Source organism: Haliotis asinina, chromosome 9, assembly GCF_037392515.1.
Source record: "Haliotis asinina isolate JCU_RB_2024 chromosome 9, JCU_Hal_asi_v2, whole genome shotgun sequence".
Classification (NCBI taxonomy): Eukaryota; Metazoa; Mollusca; class Gastropoda; order Lepetellida; family Haliotidae; genus Haliotis; species Haliotis asinina.
This window is the reverse complement of record NC_090288.1, coordinates 24,298,239-24,319,108: the sequence shown is the minus strand read 5'-3', so window position 1 is coordinate 24,319,108 and position 20,870 is coordinate 24,298,239. Positions and strand designations below refer to the sequence as shown.

The window sequence follows — 20,870 nt, the reverse complement described above, 5'->3', positions numbered from 1 at the left end:
TCTCTGCGTGTGAGTGTACAGTGCATGCAAGGCTGTGGGTACAATGGCATAAAAGGTGTATTTGTACACTGTGTTCCCCATTTTTTGTCCCTTCATATTTTTCATATGTATTTCATCTTGCTTTAACTGATTGCAGTCGACATATTTTGTGCTATTTCCTCAACAGAAAGCTGACATGATGTTTAGAAATGTTTGTTGAATGATATGTATATATGTAGGCAGTTTCAAATGTTTCCTTCCTACGTAACCGTATGTTAGATAAAATAACAAAAGAATATGAAACTCATCTTCACATCTAAATCACAGTTACCATAGATTCTCAGTTCTCTTGATGCACTTCTCTGTCTGCCAACAACATGATGCACTTCTCTGTCTGCCAACAACATGATGCACTTCTCTGTCTGCCAACAACATGATGCACTTCTCTGTCTGCCAACAACAATCACGTGGTAGCCGCAGATAATTTGTACCGGAGCTTTTCTAAATCTTTCATATGTGACATCGAACAAATAGTATTCAGCACAAACGTGTGACTCAAACAATTTGTCATAATGCCTTTTCCTGAACTTAAATAATTGAAATAAATCTTGATTTTTTGGTACACGCTGATTTTGTTAAAACCGAATTCAGTTAAAAACCCTTTAACGAATTCCGTGATTTTCGTACAATAACATCCTGTTATAGCATTTACTTACATTATCAATAGACATTATAAGAAACCTGAACAGATACTGAAGAGATTTTAGACGATGACATGTGGAACACGTCTACACTTACCATATATCACAATACTTATGCACAATGGTTTACTCCAACGCATGTTTTACAATCATGTACACCAACCTGTTCAATAGCTGTGTATATATTCTGTTTGAGCCATTAGGATCTCATACATAAATGATATGTATGGACTCCCCTGTTTATTAAATAAATAGTGTTTACGAACCAAGTGTTCAGTGTCTTAAGATGTATAATGTAACAGACAAAACTATGCAAACGTTTATACAGCAATGCCATATTTTTACTTATACCACAACGCACATGCAATACCCTCACGCACATGCAGCTCGAAATCCTGTAGGTGCTGTTAAGACATGTTGATTAAAGAGTTTTTGGCATGTACAATTGGCTCTTCAGATTTGTTAAAAAACATTCACTTCTGAAAAGTTGAACATGGTACATAGTGTCAATAATGGTTAAGAAATATATTTCCTAATTACCCAACAAAACGACGGAAACATGCACTGATTAAATTGATACCTGTCACGGAATTCTGTCTTGCTGATTTAAATGTTCACATGCTAATCAAACATTATGCCAAACGTCAAGTTAGATAAATCATGCTGACAGGTTGAAACATTTTCTCCGTCCTGAAGGAGGCGATCATTCAACGTGGTGTTTGAGGTGCACATTTCAAGTTGTATAGGTAAAAGTGTGTGAATGACAAACATACACATGACCCTATGGCCACATCTTACGGTACTGGTAACTCGGGGCTTGTACACCAAGCTGGTACCGTGCTGTGTGTGTGTCGTAAAAATTCGTTGTGCTGGGATACGTCACTTCTCCTCCAAACTCGACCCTTATCAACACCTAGTGTTTGTCGGGAACCACACACAGCCTACCTATCATGCATCAGATAGGCACAGGTGTCGGCGCCTACTCAGTCTATAGTTTATAAGACAGACTGTTTAACGATTTGTCTCAACTGGTCGTCCTGCATAAAGAATACTGTTAAGCGTGAAAATTTTGCGCATATAATTTACAGTTCCTTTTTTCAGACTCTCCTCGACCCAACCCAGGTGGTTGTAGTTCGTTAATCCTTCCCGCATGTCGCTTAATCTAGATATAGCTGGTCTATTCAGCCTTTGCTTCTAATCCTGAGCCGACGAATAGTCAGAGCTGAGTGAACCGATATGCCTGCCCTCCTAATACTCAAAGCATCTACGGACAGAGCCGCGTAATCACGTGACCATACCGCACAGCCGTGTCGCTGTGGCTCTGATCTCAACTCATAAAGTTTTGCCGGGGAGACGCAAGGTTTAAAAGAAGGGCAGGTGATACCCACTGCATGGTGTCCGCGATATGGATTTACGGTTGATACTATTTGTAATCAGCATAGGGAACAGCGTGGATCCATCAGGTACGTAACAGGTTACTTCTTCGCCGAAGCGTTGATGTGGTCTTATCGAGACCCTTGTATCGGACGCCGTTTATTCAGTGATAGGTATTATACCTGTGTACCACGACAAATAATTTCACACAGAAAATGTCCTGCATTCGCGTGTGTTTGTTACCTTACAGGAATGGAATGAAAACACAATACATTGGAATGTGATACCAAATAGGGCATGGAAAATGACAAATTTTGTTGTATTATCTGTGGTATTAGTGTACAGTAGTATTACTTCTAAAAATGATTTCTACACGTAAGGCAGGACGATTGCCTTGAAAGAAACCTATGGCTAACCGGTTGATACATGTTCACTGTATCCAGTAACAAGCTATATGATTAGTTCTGTATTGTGTCGTATGGTAGATCAAAGGCTTTGTGTTAGGTTATTTCCACAAGGTTAGAACAGGCTTCGAGTAATGCCAGATCATGAGGATTATCCGTGTAACGTGAGTTTACACATGTTAAACTCGTAATGCCAAGTATATCTACACCCTGTTCTGACCCTCCTACATGTGAACGTCCACACGGTGCCCTACTGTGTCTATAATGCTGTGTCCATAATGCTTGGACACCAGCCATGAGGGGAGAGATCTACACCCTGTTCTGACCCTCCTACATGTGAACGTCCACACGGTGCCCTACTGTGTCTATAATGCTGTGTCCATAATGCTTGGACACCAGCCATGAGGGGAGAGATCTACACCCTGTTCTGACCCTCCTACATGTGAACGTCCACACGGTGCCCTACTGTGTCTATAATGCTGTGTCCATAATGCTTGGACACCAGCCATGAGGGGAGAGATCTACACCCTGTTCTGACCCTCCTACATGTGAACGTCCACACGGTGCCCTACTGTGTCCATAATGGTTGTCTTGCTCAAATGATGAAACGAAAAAACGTACAATACACCAACGCAGATTCGAACTCATTCGTTACAAGAAATATTTTCCCATCACAACCTACACAGACAGGATCGCAAGGGTTAGTGATATCGGTATACACGTTTAGCAGTATTCGAGTTTTATCGCGACGTGGGGTGCAAAATCTGGGCTTATATCACTGTACCGATGTGGGGCATCAAACCAGACCCCAGGCGTGACCAGCGGGCAATGAAACATTCAGTCTGTGAATTGCATGTCAACCTTTCTCATACTGAATGGGTGTGTCAGTCTATGTCATACTGAATGGGTGTGTCAGTCTATGTCATACTGAATGGGTGTGTCAGTCTGTCATACTGAATGGGTGTGTCAGTCTGTGTCACACTGAATGAGTGTGCCAGTATGTGTCATATTGAGGTGTGTGTGCACGCATGTGTACTGTTAAGACGTATTTGGTTGTCTAGCTTACGTAAATGGTATCTATGTGATGACATTTATTTCGCATAAACATTGATTTACTGTCGTAGGAATTACCATTGGTCAAGTGACAGAATGACTTATACATAGACGTGCATACTTTCACATCTATGAAAAAAGTGAATCTCCTAGACGAGCGGCATCGGTTTAATACCAGTTTATATGTATGTCGCCATGTGAGCAGGCAACAGGAACTATAGGTCAATGTGATTACGGCTTTGTTGTAGCCTTCTATAACACTTTTAGAGCAATGGCCATCCATTCAGATGGCCCTAACAACAGTAATCGCCGGCTGAAGCAGCTAAAACTCACATTCTACCTACTTCCCTACTAGATGATTAATAAACAAATCGAAACGGTTTTCTGCTTGCTTAAGCTCCCGCGGGATGAAAACAGGGTAATTCTGCAATTACAATGAAGGTCTAGCGATATAACCAAATGGAAATATCTTGTAATCAGTTACTGGTTCAATACACATATTGAAATTGCTCTATTGATGACAGAGTTATTCATATTGATACAAGCTGCAATCAACGGGAAGCGATTAGACATTACAATGCATTGATCACTCGGACGGGATCCTAGTCGCCAGCCCTTTTCGTGGACGACGTACAATCAGCCCTGTCTTCACAAAACTTCTGTCGTAATTATTGATTTGTTAATTGACTTGCATAATGGCTTCATGGTTTGATTGTAAATGTGATCTTTCGTGGTGAAACCAGTGGTAAGTGTCCTTGTAGACTTGTGTGTAATGGGAAATGAGTGTGTGCTAGCACCCATGATTTTCTGGAGGGAAAATATGGAGGTTATAGGTCGTCTGCAACTTCATCTGAAAATCAGCTTTGTGCAAATCGTTTTATCAAGTTTAGCTTTTAGTGGATCCATTAGAACACTCGATGTCGATGCTGACTGAATGACAGGGAATTATCAAATTGAAAGAGTGAGATAACTATTTTCAAAGTACATTAGCCTGTATTAACTGCTTGGGTAGCCACACATCTCACCGTTGGTGTTAACACGGCAGCGAGAGCATGCCACAAGAGTTGGAGAGAGGAAGGGGGCTGAGTGTCTGGGGCTACCAGCCTTGCGGCATCTCGTCACACATAGGGAAGCAGCATTGATCTCAGCACTGTCTCTGTAGCCCGCCGTTTACACGCATGATTCTGTTATTTCATTACAGAAATTAAGTTTGTTAAAAAGCATTTCACTGAAAATTTATAAACTACTACAATCCTGATACGAAACCTTAATTATCTGTTAGACGGACGCATGTGTTTCATGTGTTTTTCAAGACCGTGAACTACCCTCATTTCTAACCCTAATCGTCCCAATTACCTAATCCAACCAAACGTCATCCTTTACCGATTAAAAACCTTCAACTTACCTGGAAAGCTACACTAATATGATGAAAGGATGTAAGTTTGCTTGCGTTCGCACGTAAGAAGAAAATGGACTGAATTATTATACGTTCTTTATAAACTCGTTATTGTGTTGGGTTTGGTTTTTCTACAGCGATGGGTGGCATTTGTACAATTAGTTTGTTGGTCTAAATAGTGAGACATAAATGCACTATTTTCTGTTGCCCGTAAAACCACTGAACCGTCACCTCATTCTGGAAGAAAGATACATTCTAATAAACAATATACCTGCGGCTCTTGGCCGGTAGAGACTGCGAACAATATCTTCATGCTTGAAGGCGTGTCTCCAACCACTTCGTGCTGTTGTAGCCAAGGTTTAGTCAGAGTCATTAATGGAGGCAGTTTTGAGCCAGTGAATTTGATGTCTTCATTTCCATTGATATTAATGATTTCTAAGGATGTGTTTAACAGAAACGATCATATGGAGCAATCATACAACTATGAGAGCCACGTTGACAACAATATACTGATGGCTTGTGATGTACAGACGGCACTGCCAATTGACATTTACATCGTCACACATTTAATTCACCATTCTTTTTGTCACATGATCAGAAACTTCCGGCAAAACTCCCCCTCAGGAAGGAACTGGCTTTCAACTCATTTCAAAAGATCTTGCTAACTTACCGTGTAGAAATAAAGTGCTATATGCATCAGTGCACAGATTGATTTGTTCACGGGGAAACATGTCGTAAATACCCTTAACTGAAAATTCTTTACCATCTCTCAAAACAGCAAATTGGACTTGACCGATCAATGAAGGTTGTCGAGGGAATGTGTGATGTGGAAACAATGGAAGTAATACTATCTTAAAACTTTCTCGGTATTTCAGATGTATTTGGTTAGAAAACAGACTCTCACTGAGCTAATTCATTAACAGTTAGAAAGGTACACCGAACAGAAAAATATAGGTTCACCTTAGTGGTATGATGTGATGCTAACGTGAGTAGCCAGTTACCAAATTTGTATGGATCTGGAGGATTATTAACACTTTTTCATTCCTCTGCACAAATAATAATTCCAGTGTTGTGAACAGACCTGATTTTTGGCGTAGTTCGCCTGAGTACTTGAAGTACAGGTTCAGATCCCACATCTCATGATGAACTGACATAGCCTCCAGGCTGTTCTATACTATCTCACACATCGTTTGTATCATCAAGTTAACTTGGACGCTCTTGTCAGTCATTCTTAGATAAATTAATTCTAACTACGCCCTCGAGCTTTGTAACAGTTATTTTGAGGTTGCCACCATTGTTGTGTTTTTATGTGATATGATAAAACAATGCTCCCATATGTGGCTTGACCTATTTAACAGTCTCTAAGTTCACACTATGAGGGATCCATAGAGCCTCTTTCATTAGAGTCAATAAAATCTCATTTACACAGGCCTATGAACCCCGCTCTCACCAAGGTCCCTGAAGTGTTTTCTGCAAGGATATATAAACCGGAAGGTCAAACCTCCTAAATCTGTCCCTTAGCTTTCTAAGACAAGGGCACATGAATCTGCCCCTCATCTCAGAGTTTTCTTAAGACAAGGGAACTCGAATCTGTCCCTTATCACAGAGTTGTCATAAGACAAGGGCACTTGAATCTGTCCCTTATCACAGAGCTTTCTGAAGACAAAGGAGCTTGAATTTGTCTCTTACTCTGAAATGAAGAAGAATATCCTAGACGACAGAAAGGTCACACATTGTTGTTTGAATTTATGATCCAAACTTCAGACTATTCATGTGAAAAGATGACGAACTACCCCAAGGTGATAAACCACCGTCCGCAGTGTGACACAACGCGGAATGTGAGAGCATGCATGTACAGTCTTCACTGTCTTAACCTTGCATAATTATATCTGAAAATAGACTATTGAGAATATGTTTTGTCATGCTTGACGCATGAATTCTCCTCCCATCGAGGTTGAATTCCTATACTTCAAACCGAGAGGCTTCGACAGAATATGGACCAACTACTAACAGAGTTGAGCTGTGTCTTCTGTAGGTTACCACGGTAACACTTTAACACGTTTCACATAATGAATACAGGGTTTCAGCTCACGTACGCATTTAGAGACGCTAAGCCACACTACGTCACTTCAGATGATGCTTTGACTAAAGAAATAAGGATATCGATTGATAAGTAATGCTGACAGGTTCCCCTTCAGAACGTCACCTTTAGTCTACCTCTCCCAAACACAAGCAGTGTTGAAACTGAGATGGACGTCATCCCTATATCGCTGCTCAGTTGTGTGTGTCTGTGTGTGTGTGTGTGAGAGTGCGCGTGCGTGTGTATGCTTTCTAGGGGTAACACGTTGTACATCATTACCTAACATTCATTTGGGGTGTAACCGATTTTTAAAAAAAAAATCCATCCTCTACATATCATAAAATATTCTATTCACTTTTACATAATAAAATTGTTTAATGGCATCAAAGAGGCTGAAGCGGATTAATTCATAGTGGCTGCTTTTCAAGTAGCACATGTTGAAGACACAAATCCAGTATCGCTTCAACGAACAGAAAGCTCACCCAGTAATGGATAAGTCGAATGTGTTCAATTAACCTGTGACAAGCAGAATGTGGTAGTTTGGGGATTTTTATTTATCATTATTACCCTGATACTCTTCCTTAGTAACAGACCAAGACCCAGCAAGTGTCAAATCAGTAAAGTACAGTGTTTCCCAATACTAGTATATAGCAGACACAATATACAACAAATATTGTTCACTAATGTTGGCTGATCAGGAGACACACCCATACCTCAGTGGTCAGTGGTCACGAAATCAGACGGACTACTTTTTGCGCGGAAGTGATAATTTCTTCAACATCTATAACAAAATGGTTCAATGCAATCAAATCACGATCATCGATACATATGGGATCTTAGTTTGCTTTGTATTGTAATTTATTGGCACATAATGACGATATCTAACATTAGGAAATATGGTTGTTATTTTGGAGACCACCCTGGCATTTGGGTAGACACTTATGAAAGGCAGTACATAGTAGTGATGTTTAGTAATCAAGTGCCTATTTCAAAATTTCTAATTAAAAACACCAGACATGAATATCGAGGTAATGGCTGACAACTTAGAGGACTTGAGTTGACTCCGGAGGGCCGTCGGCTGGTCTCTAGCGATGGCATATATGGCGTGCTTGAAACACTCCACTCAGATGTGTAAGCAGGAAATTTCCGACTTTTAAGCAAATCGATGATGGCTGCTAACTATAAAAGAGGATATTGGCTTTCACGTGGTGTGTAGATTTTAACGTTCTTCCTGCATCGCCAGTCGGTCTCTCAGCAACTGTCCATCCATACGCCAATACCTTTGTACTTTGTGCACATGACGAAAGATCAGCAGATGGAAGGAGAAGTAAATCTTAGCATTAACCGGGAGAATTGCCACAATATCAGGTGCCGCATACCCAGCCATATGTATCATCGTTGTAAAGCTTGTGGAAAGTCGACAGTTTTGTGTCGCCACCTTTAGAATTAATCCCCACCCGCTTTGCCTGAACAATACCATGGTGATGGCGGGGACATTGATGCCAGTCGATGGCGGAAACTTTGTGTCGTGCGGTAAAAGCTTCCGGTGGTGCATGGTGGGTTATAATGTCGGGAGTGATTGTGAAGAGTTCCTCATGCTTACTTGTTTATAACCCGATTGTCTGTTTGAGAAGCTCGCTCACTCGAGGGCCTCTTGTCATTTCATGGCTATTTCAACAGGTTTATTCCCAGCCACGAAACGCAACAAAAGCATGAAGCCTACTCCAATTATCAGATTTCAACATGTCTTAACTGCTGAATATTACTGAGAACTGCACGACAGGAACTGGTGGTTCGTTTCCCCATTTCAAACCTGAACTTCCCACCCTAGTTCATGCTGGTGCATCACGACATTTGAGTCTCATACGAATCCTCTTGCACGGAAATTATTTCATCATTGACATTTTAGGACACAAACTTTTACAAAAACAATGGAGCGCATTCCGAAAACTGACCATCAGTGATATCCGATTCCACTCCTTAATTTGACTTGTACGCGTTTAGAAACGGGTCCTACTGATTGCGCAGGATATGCTCACCTCTTTTCGAATACTTATCATCATAAGTTGATAGTGATTCATAAACACGTACTGAGAAAGTGTATTCCCAATTGTAACAAATATTACATTTAATCACTTTCACAATGTGATTGTGAAATTACATATGGACCTTGGATTTTGCATGTACCTCTAACTACAATAGCGATGTGGTTCGTCATGGTTTTACAAATTGTCAGCGACCTTATTTACTCATGGCCACTGCATTGGTAGGAGGTCGAAACGGCTGGTGACGTGTAATTTACTTTGTCTTCCTCGTCAAGGATCTACCGGAAATAATCACATGGAACAAATTTGCTGTGTTACAATGTTTAAATTCCCACTTAAATCCAGTACGACTGAAGAACCACGTCCGACGATTTCATGTATGATGGATCTACTCTGTCTCCAAATTATCCTTCTGGGTCTCCGTCATATTCACGTCCACATCATGATATATACACACCTAACCACGCCCACATGTAGACATATGCACTCAGATACAACCACATGCAGAAACAGACACTAAACGACACCCAAATGCAGGGACATACGCTCAGGACCCGTGAAGGTCCTAGGTAGAACACCTTTAGCAACCCATGCTTGCCACAATAGGTGACTCTGCTTGTCGTAAGAGGCGACTAACGGGATCGGAGTGTGAGGCTCGCTGACTTGGTTGGCACATGTCATCGGTTCCCCATTGCGCAGATCGATGTTCATGCTGTTGATCACTGGATTGTCTGATCCAGATTCGATTATTTACAGACCGCCGCCATACAGCTGGAATATTGCTGTGTGCGGCGTACAACGATACGCACTCACTCACATACGCTTAGATAAAACCATATGCAGAAACATTCACTCAAACACAACATGCATATATACATTCAAACACACCCACGTGCAGATACATACACGCAGGCACACCCACATGCAGATATACACACTCAGACACAACCACATGCAGATATACACACTCAGACACAACCACATGCAGATACATACACCCAGATACATCCACGTGCAGATACGTACACATCTACAGACAGGTACTTCCGACACATTAGACATACATTCATATATATGCAGGCATATATACACTGAAACATGCTTAGTAACAGACACATTTAACCTCAGACACATCACAAGGGAACTCCTTGACTCACATCAGAAATGCTGTTAGTCGCCTTTTACGACAAGCATGTGTAACTGAAGACCAGTTCTAACCTCGGATCTTCGCGAGTCTTGACTCTGATGATAATCAGACATAACATTCTCCATATATTTCTCCACATAAACGTCTCTGTATGTTGTAAACTGTGGTTGGCTTTCTTAGGGGTTCACTGCGCGTTAAGAAACGCAGTTGGGCATGTATCACACACTCGGATCATGCACAATTTTCAGGAGCAAATTAGAATATATGTCTGTACGTTTAAAAGGTATACGTGTAAGCTGTATACATGTGTAATACCAACTAATTTCATCCAGATCTAATGGTACATGTGTTTCTGGGCTGGTCCATACGTACTAGGTTGTGTGTAAGTAACGCAATGTCGCTAACGTTGCTACAGACAAGAGATAGCAGCTCGCACACATCTCCACAGGGCGCATTCAGCAGGTCAAACAATGGGGACAACAAACAATGTTCTGCTTCAGTAACTCGGAAGACAATAGCAGTTAATGTCATTCCGTCGTTATAGTCATGTATGTTCACACAACAAGCTAGAAACCTTTCATAAAGCCTTACTCGTACAGATAAAATCAAGTATGTCCGTAAATGGAAAGGTGTATGGCTAGACAAGGTGATAAATTATCATTTGCATTTTCCTTAATCATGTATCTTAAGAACCTCGACGATTCCCTCTTACAGACAAGTTTATATGATGAAGCACCTAATAATCACAGCCTTCGGGAATGGGGGGACTAACTTAAGATATTATACTGCAATTTTAAGACTGCCTTAAATGCTGTTTATTATGTATAATTTCCATCCCCTGGTTACACAAAGGAGTTGAAGTTAACTTAAGATGTGGTGTGGCCAGTATGATTGAGACTGGCCGGTATGATGGTAATGTTTAACATGAGAGTGTTTGTGTATGTTGTACGGATGAAGTGGAAGATGAGTGGAATATTTTGCTTTAATTTCCACTGTATATAATTGAAAGGTCCGTTTTAATTGACAAATGTGATGGTTTATGTGATAATTTAACGGTTTTAGTGCCTGTCAGAAGTTACTAGTATTTGATTATTTGCTATAATAATCTGAGTATGTCAGTAAGAAAAGGTAGATTTTGAGACATTACTCATGATTCTCAAGTGAAATCTTTATTCAGTAAGTACAACCTGTTTTGCCTCTGAATTTGGAGGATATGAAAACTTGAAGATAATAGAAGCCTATATTTGAAATTTTGAAAATATCCGTTCTTGGATTGAATTAACCAAGCCCCGATTTGGTGTCCTGTGAGGAACTTGGGCGGTATCCACGTGAATTTCAATTCAGTAATTGTGTAAAACTATGTGTTATCCCTCGAGTAACTGTGCTTAACACGGTGTTCTTCTATGACCTCAGCGGGTTAGTTTTGTCAACATCTCCCACAAATATATTGTATAGAAGGGGTGGGGCATTCTCATTCTCAGTCGTTCCCTTCTTAGTTGAAACTCAGTGTTAAATTAATTGTGTTAGGCCAATGGTATCAGGAAAATAGAGTGAAACGGCAAAGGATTCACCAAATGGTAAATATTATTTACGTTTATAGAACACCTCGTATTAATATGTTTTGTTATAATTACCATATGAATAGTGAACTCTAAAAAAATAGAATGTCAAACCCAAGGTTACCAGCAGAAAGAGTAGATTTCAAAATATTGGAACGATGAAAGAACTTGTACTTTATGCAATGCTTGTATTGGGGATGAATGTGGCGTTTCACTTCAGTGTCCATCTTTGCCATCTTTATAATTATCTATCCATAGAAAAGTTTAAGGTCCTGATGAATGTGCCTTTGCTGACAAGAATCGTTAAATATATAAAATCTGTGCTGGTAATGTATCATTAGGAGCATAACGGTTCCACGTAAATCTCATCCAATATATTAAGTTTATACTCTATATCACTGTGACTTACTCACGAGAATAGGTCTAAGTCATAGTGAGTAACTTGATGTTACGACAGGGTGTAGGATTCCCCAAGGTGAAGTGAGTGAGGAACATCCACCACATCCCGCAAAGACGCGCGTCCCACATATTACTTGTGCTGTTGGAAATACAGCATAACGTGGGGATAATAAAGGACATGGTTGCCGGTACACGTGCACATTGCCCTCGTCTACTCCGATGTCGTCAACTCATACATATGTTAAGTGATCTCATTATCGTATCTGCCATCTATGTGGCAATGTCCGTGCTGGCTGGCTGTACTTGTCAAACATGGTACTTTCATTCAACTGAATGATAATTAATTACCTAACGAGCAGGTAATATATCTGCGAAATATGTATAGGGATTTTGACAAATTTAAATCAATATCAGTATGTACGAATGAGGACACTCTTTGCAGCTACTGGCCCCAACATTAGTCCTTGTCGTGAATGTACTTTAAGTCGAATTGTATTGCACCCAACAAACCCGAATTACAACGCTTTGATTGTTGCATTGAGATCAGAGCAGGATTTCTTTATGAGGAGTGTCTTAACAGTGTTATAGTCCATTTTGGACGGTGTTCCAGTCAGTACCCTTCAACCGAATGCACGATAATGCCATTGTGGAAATCGCAAGCGTGAGCGCGTGTGAGTATTCTTTGAAGTTTTCACGTGATATCCGTGTGCTTAATGGTAAAAGTACAAGAAACGTATGGAAATCACAAATAAGAACTAGTGAACTACCGAGTGAACATTTCCCCACATTTCAGGTGCAGGGACACCCGTGAAGTACATGATCAACTCGTGCAAGTCTGGTCTACCGATCTATGTGAATTCAAGTCTGATACTGGAGCTGACCCGTCAGTTTGCAGAAGACCGTTCACTAATCGGGTTTAGACACTGCGCTGTTGACGTTGAAACGACTCCATCACAGCGACTGTTCCTCCACTACGAGGCTGTCAGCATCTCTGCCGATGCGGGAACCAAGGACAGGTGACGGAGGACGGCTTTACAAACGTCTTAACTCTAAACTATCACAGCTGTTTCATTACTCATTTCATTGTAATTTCCACTTATCTTGTAGCTTGACATAAAATAATGAATAAATTAAGCAGAATACGCGACGCAGGTTTTGGACGCACGTGAAGAACTTGAAGCAAAAGAAAATTTTACGAGCGCCTCATTGTAAAATATTTTTATGAAGCTTCAAATGGTTTACCAGTCAGTTACAATCACAATAATATAAATAGTGACAAGATGTTTTTCATGACTGCAAGAATTTTCTGTGAGTCTCTTGTGTAATCCTCGTCATATCATGAGCAATTGTGTACGAGTCACTTTCAAAATTACTATTGGCGTTCATTCAAAAGCCAAAGATAATTGATTCATTTTCCAGTTGTAACAATATCTGGCACACCAAATAAGTAAATAACATGAAAAGGGAAGACTAAACATGTAAATGACAGAGAATACATAAAACATAGAAATGTCTCAAAACACAATCTCTTTGACTTTACAGTTCAAGTTTTCCAGAATTTTGAATGTAATGTGATTCGCGTGTTGTAGGAAATGCCCGAAATAGGATTTCCCATACATATTACTCGGATACAAATCTCTGAGGATATGAGTGCTCTTTTTCTGCAAATGACATTTGATTAACGGGAAAGACTTCTGCCCGTATCTGGGCGTGGCATTTCAGAAGTTGGATTTGTCCTTCGGAATGTTCAGATGCAATTAAAGAAACATATTAAAACTAAACATATCCATATCTGATGAGAAATATTTATTCAGGTGTTATGACTTGACTCGAATGAAATCAAGGGGTGGATATTTCTTTCCGATTAACTTTTCTTTTTAAACTTGTGATCTGATTTGGTTTTGGAATATGACGTAGTCCCATTTACATTGGCAGGCGAATGGAACACCAGTATTTTACAAATATATAACCGAAGAAGATACAAGGCCTGTGCATTGTCTTTTGTCACACGTTTCATGTGACCATACTTGCAGTGCAGTCGGTATTTTTCGTTCTCTTTGTAGATTACACGTCTACGATTACAATGATGACGGTAAGCGGGTGCGTGTAACCCCACCCAATGGCATCTATGGAGTACTGGAACATCCCTACTATAATTCTAACACGGCTCGAGTTCCTGTCAGGGACTACAAGTCTTCGAGCAACAAGATCCGCGTGGACTATTTCGGGAAGCCGACAGTGATGTACCAAGGTTTCCGCCTGCTCCTCACAGTATATCGACGTGAGTATTATAATCAAAGACCAAACAGTGTCATACTATGAGGTGAATGAAAAAATGAAGAATCTAAAATAAATGAAATGCAATCTATATTATAAGAGAAATGCAAACAAAAATATAATTTACAAATAATTCACAAATTCTACTCACGTCATGAGATCAGCCCAGTCACTTCTACAACCAACCATACTGCAAGTGTGCTCTCTCACTCTCATTTATTACAAATGACATTCAAGTTATATATTCACCCAGGCTTTTTGTTTTGCACTTGTCCCACCTTGCATCACCTTTGACACTGCTCAGTGATTCCTTCACCATACATTGAGTGAGTGAGTGAGTTTAGTTTTACGCAGCAACGTTCCAGCTATATGTCGACGGACTGTAATTAAAGGTGTCTAGAAATGATACTTATTTCAGTGATCAACAGCACGATCATTGTACTGCGCAGTTGGGATCCGATGACATGTGTCAACCAAGTCAGCGCCGCAACAAGAATGGGTTATGGAAGGCCAATATTCTTCCCCGGATCGTCACGGTTGTCCTTCACCATACAGCCACCCACCAAATACAGCCCAACCACACTATAACATAACGTTTATCATGACATAACATGCATTCCACATATGCGTTCATATTTAAGTGAAATGCATCTTTTTCAGAAGAGATAAATTGTCCTATTTTCGACCGTGCCGAAATAAAGGAATAACAGTGATTGAGATATCCAAAAAAGGTTGAAATAAAATTCTGCTTGAGACAAAGTTTAACCATTTAAGGTCAAATTTTCAACAGGTGTTGTAGAGTCTGTAAAACTGTGAAATGACAATTCCTATGATTTCAGTCTTGTAAAACATTTTCTGCCGATTTGCATTAAGTGAAAACAACTACAGCGTGTCTTTCATATTCTGAAAGTGGTTAGGGGCACCTAAAATTATCTTTGGTTTGGTTTTTGCGTGCAAAGTAACATTTTTGTCCATTTTCTATATCAATCGCCTAAAACGTAGCTATATTCAATCAGTGTTTGGATGAATTTAACGTGTAGAATGATTCTATAGTGTATAAAGGCAGCCAAGAATGCATAATATGATGCACAGAAATATGCCATGATTAACAGCTGAAGAGAGAGAACGAGCAATTAGGATGTGGCAGATGGAGTCAACATATAATGCTGCTACCAACGCCCTCGGTTGCCACCGTATTATTCAGCGCCACAGAGAGACTGGGTTCTCCGTTCACAGACCGAGAAGTGGACGTCCATGCATCATGTCAGCTGAAGATAGGTACCTCCGTCAAATACACCGAGGAACGGATTTCTACCGACCTCGTCAGAAAAGGACAGCTCAGGGACGTCCGTTCGACCACAGCTAGTAGAAGACTGTGGGTGTGATGCTTATGGTCGTATAGACAGACCACACAAGGGATGCAGATGGCGCGGCAGCATCGTCTGACACTGGGTTGTGTAGGCACCTAATGTTCGACGTTGGCAGAACCAGAATTAGTGGCGAGTCATGTTCACCGATGAGCGCCGTTTTATTATCCACCATCCACATAGAAGGAGGGTGTACCGTCGTTGGGGTGAAAGAGAAGCCCCATACTGTGTTCAGGACGTCATTCCACCTGGGAAAAGCAAGTGATTGTGTGGGGTGGAATCAGGGACGACGTTGCCACCGAACTTGTCGTCATTGACGGCAATATGACGGCTACATTGACCAGGTCATCCAGCCTGTGGTTCTCCCTTTCTTGCAGTGTCACACAAACATGACGATAAAAATTCTTCAAACAGGCCAACGTTAACGTTTTGCCATTGCCTTCAAGATCGCCAGACATGAACCCAATCTAACATTTGCTGGACTATCTAGATCGCAGGATTCGTTCGAGTCAAGACCAGCCTCACACTAAGTCTTGTCAGCAACTGATCACTGCTTTGAGAGAAGAAAAATGTTGTGTTTAGTCTCCATCAGACGATTGACATTTCCTGTGCGGATATTTTGAAAAATTCATGAAATAACAAAATTATGAACTATGCATTGTTTGTTGTCTTTTTGTGTGTGATCGAAACCTGGACTTTGTAATTATCCTAATCATTACAGAAGCAGAAAAATAAACCAATGTTCTCAAATGTTTTGTTACCATGTGATTCCATATTGTTTGGCTATTAATGCAACAGAAAGTTTCATCCTCACTTGAATAGAGTTTACGAAATTCACGAAGGAAGGAGGCTAAAGTTTCTTGTGGTAGTCAAACCAAATTACTGATGTGGTTTTGACAAATATATTTATAAGGAGAGAAATTAATCACACACATATTCCGTCATTTAACCATCATGATGTCAATCAGGTGTGAAGGTTATTGTTTGACAGTTGTCACTTCACTAACTTATTTGTATTCAATGTTCATAAACGATGTTGCAGCCACACAGCGTCATGGCGGGTGTCAACAGGGCCTTCTTACATGCGTCACAGAGCATATGTGCATATCCCCGAGACTCCACTGTGACGGGCTCGCCAACTGCGGAAGCCGGGACGGTTCTGATGAACACCATTGTCACGCCAGAGCCCAGGCAACTACCGATCTCCTGGACACTTGTGAGTGTCTAGGTCGACTATTAGTGGTACAGGGTATTGTGCACCAGATATCTTCCCCTTACCTCATGTGTTCAGAATCGCATGGTGTTCCAGCCAACAGTGACTCTTCTTACCATCTGTGAAATGGGACAAATATGAAACACAAGGTGTTTGTCAACTAGGCGTTCACCCACCCATACTGCCCTTGTATTAGTAGTTGTTTAACCACTAAATGTATCGCAATGTTTCAATGTTTCAGATTCCGTAGTGCACGCGGTTGTTGCAGCAATCGTGTCGTGTACCGTCTTCCTCCTTGTCGTCACCGCCGCAATGTGTTGGGTGAAGAAACATAACCACAAGCAGTACGTCACTCTCTTTAATATGTGTGTAGCTTTCACATGACTGTGTATGAAGACACCATCGAGATAGTATTTACCTTAATCTTGTGATGTCACATGTCTTACATACTCCTTAGACACAAGTATCCAAATGTGCGACTGTTAATGATCATGTTATGTAGAAATTAACGTTACCGTTTGTTAAATAGTTTCATAAGCAGTGCACTGACGTTTCTGGCGATCTCGTACATAGTCTTCCTAATGTTACTAGAATTTTAAGAGACAGTGATCCTACGTTGATGTAGATCAAAATCGCTGACTATAAACAATGCCACCCTCTGTGACAAAGAGTTGTGTATATATGTTTAATTGTTTACAGCGAATACAAACCCAAGTCTTGTGTACGCTGGGCGAGTAATGGCACCGTGCGCACTTCCATGGCGCGGCTGTACGCTCCCCCGTCGTATGAGAGTGTCGTGGTTGACACAGAAGATAACTTAGGTCCACCTCCAGATTACAGTGTCGTTGCTGCATCCGGCGTTTCCCACATCCCTGAGGATAACCACAGGTCCCAAAACGACCTTAAACCATCGTATTCTTCCGTTGAAGTCGCTATACTGCACGAGCAACCCAGGACATTGTCCATTGAACTCACCGCCAATGAGGACCACACCTGCTCGCTGTCCACTGAAAGTAGTGATACCGACCCTGGTGATTTGGGATCGAAAGAAACTGTGGAGGATACATCGGATTATGCGTCGCGTAACTCGTTGCCTTATGCTAATACCTTAAACAAGACAACTGGGGTTATTTCAGAGAAATGTGACAGTGTTGCACTGGTGGCACTATAACATCCTGGCGGTTGTGTTCCACCCAGTCAAATCCAATCTTCCATTGTGTCGACAGGACAGCAATGAGTGCTGTGTATTAACTGTGTATGTGTTCTGTTTTGTACTTAATCTTGAAACTGTGTTATTTCACTTTTACATGAACTGATATTGGTAAATGTGGGCACTTGTTTTCCCAAAGAGGAGATTAATTCACACACCCATCATCGTGTCACCAATACCTTGTGTGAAGATTTGATCCCACTCGCATCTGTTAAAGATATCAAATGCTCATTACACTGAACAACCTTGGAGATGGGTACCTGTACCTTAGTCTTGAAAACCAGGGATCATTGGGACTGATTTGTATATGTTAACATAGTGCAAATACATTGTGCTAGGTTTTCCCCTGCCATTGGTGGGATCAGCTTGTTAATCCTGTCACTTAAATATCCGGGCGGGCAAATGGGATGACCATGTCATAGGCATGATGGACTATCGCCTTTTCCAGGTGGTCCCTCTCTCTTCAATACATCGTAACTGAACATATTCTGCATGAATAATAACAGTACTCTCTCTCTCTCTCTCTCTCTCTCTCTCTCTCTCTCTCTCTGTGTGTGTGTGTGTGTGTGTGTGTGTGTGTGTGTGTAAGTAAAGACAACATGCTGGCCTCGGACATCAGAGATGGGAATACATTGAATAGATTATATTAGGCCTGGTGGTAGCCCAGTCGTGTGGGGCCAAACCACTGGCTAAAATACACTGACAGTTTCACAGTCATCATACTTTCCTTTGTATCGCCCTCATTTACAGCTGCCGGATAACCGGGGACACCTGTATGCCTATGTATGACTGATTTGTATCCAAAACATCTGGTAGTATATCATTTCTAACATACACTGCGATGTGTAATTTGTGAACGATCATTAACAAATATTATTCTCATAACGTGTAAACCGTGTTTTGTCCGACGCCCACGTCGCCATGCATTAATGCAATTTATAGCTAAAATGGATAGAATTATCGTTAAAACGACCGCACGTTATCAGAAATGAGCGGTCCACTGTAACTTGATAATGCCCGCAAAATGCTTAACGACGGGCCATTATCAAGCCCGTTGTTAGGTGACGTCATAAGTAGCTCAACTGTTGAAGTTCATCACCTACGGTTCGTTTGAACTTGGGTTCATTATTGACCATATATCTGGCTCACATTCGTCACATGTGCCTGTGCCATTATGCCCTTTCCTGCCTGTGCCAACCATAACAATTGTACTATAAATGACAACATACAGCAATGAAAATATCGACTTGAAGTCTAACGTTGTTGATCGTAGTATGAGCAGAGGTCAATAGTGACGTCATCTGTGTTGTTCTATTACGTGTCTATGTTTGTAAAATGTGTGTCAGTGACCTCCGTCGTTTTGTTGTTGGCAGTAAATGCTTCTAAACCGATGCCGCCGTTTTTATTCCTATTTTATTAAAAATTCTATTCATTTTAGCTATAATAACGGTAACGCTATTTTTCAGGGCATTATCATTTGCAGAAGCCCTCGGTCTTTTCAACTGCCCTCCGTCGTTAATGAAAGACCTCGGGCTTCTGCAAATGATAATGCCCTGAAAAATAGCGTTACCCTTATATTATTCGTCGACATTTGCAGAGTGTTGGTATTAGAATGTGTTATAATGTCTTAGATGAGTGACGTGTATTATCTGCTTGTGTCTAAATTCTGACGTAGCTCGTTTCACACCGTGTCAGCCAGCAAGCCTGACTACCCGATCCCGTTAGTCGCCTCTTACGACAAGCATAGTCGCCTTTTATGGCAAGCATGCATTGCTGGAGACCTATTCTACAGCGGACTCTCAAGGGCCTTCGAATAAATTAACAGAATAATTGAAAAGACCATTTGAGCGGGTAGTGAACGACGCAGGTGTGTTGCGCTGAGTATCTGAAAATAACGATAAGTAATGAATTCTGGAACATGCATTTCGAATGACTATTCCTGCTGCTGTTGAAGACCTGTAAACAAAGGCAGCGTCGTAACCTGTGTGTGTGTTTGACAACACGGGTGTGCACAAGCAAGGAAGTTATCTTACAACCACACCAGTAGACTATTGAAACCCATCGCCCTTGCTAACAACAATCACTTACGTGATTTTTATTTTGATAAGTTGAAATGATGTGTGATCCCAGTGACAAGTAGACACGTTATGGTAATGGATTATCAGTATAAATCAGAAATTACCATCTCGGTGAGTAAGAAACTCAAGAGCGACTGTGAATATATGCGAGGAGGTTATACTGCTGTCAAGTATGAACGGTTTTCCTGTCAATTTCATTACACTGTATGTTTTCCTCTCTCTTTTTCCCCCGCCGTTACACCTAATTCGGATCCAAAGCATATTTTGGCAGGTTGTAAGTCAAGAATTGTTTTAACATGCACATTCCATGACGTTATCGAACCTATAACCTGACATATCGCGTTACGAACTGTAACTCGGTATTTCGGGGGAGACGTGTTAAATCAAGACAGTTTGTGAATGAAGATAGAGGAAAGGTCTGCCGTTACTTTAGTGAGACCAAGTACTTCCTCACACGTCTACTGATACCGGCATGATTAATGTTCACATTAGGGTCGATGTTGCGACAGGGCCCACTTCATGCATGTCAGTAGCCTGCCACTGGGTATTCTCAGAAAGCCTATGTCTTGCCTTATCAATTTTCTTTAG

At 41.0% G+C, this 20,870-nt stretch overlaps 1 protein-coding gene across 1 annotated transcript; it reads left to right on the top strand.

The window, feature by feature from the left end:
* Window positions 1–1,859: 1,859 nt before the first annotated feature.
* On the top strand, window positions 1,860–19,595 carry LOC137295861 (uncharacterized). The gene is made up of 6 exons (XM_067827418.1): window positions 1,860–2,143; window positions 12,931–13,153; window positions 14,201–14,418; window positions 16,824–16,997; window positions 17,236–17,338; window positions 17,694–19,595. Exons 1-6 carry the CDS (start codon window positions 2,086–2,088, stop codon window positions 18,163–18,165), a joined length of 1,248 nt encoding a protein of 415 aa, XP_067683519.1. The 5' UTR covers window positions 1,860–2,085; the 3' UTR covers window positions 18,166–19,595.
* Window positions 19,596–20,870: the final 1,275 nt, after the last annotated feature.

Coding starts and splice junctions, on each gene's coding strand:
- LOC137295861 (XM_067827418.1), top strand. CDS start 2,086: ATGGATTTACGGTTGATACTATTTGTAATCAGCATAGGGAACAGCGTG. Junction 13,154..14,200: donor GATGCGGGAACCAAGGACAG/GTGACGGAGGAC, acceptor TTCTCTTTGTAG/ATTACACGTCTACGATTACA. Junction 16,998..17,235: donor TACCGATCTCCTGGACACTT/GTGAGTGTCTAG, acceptor TCAATGTTTCAG/ATTCCGTAGTGCACGCGGTT.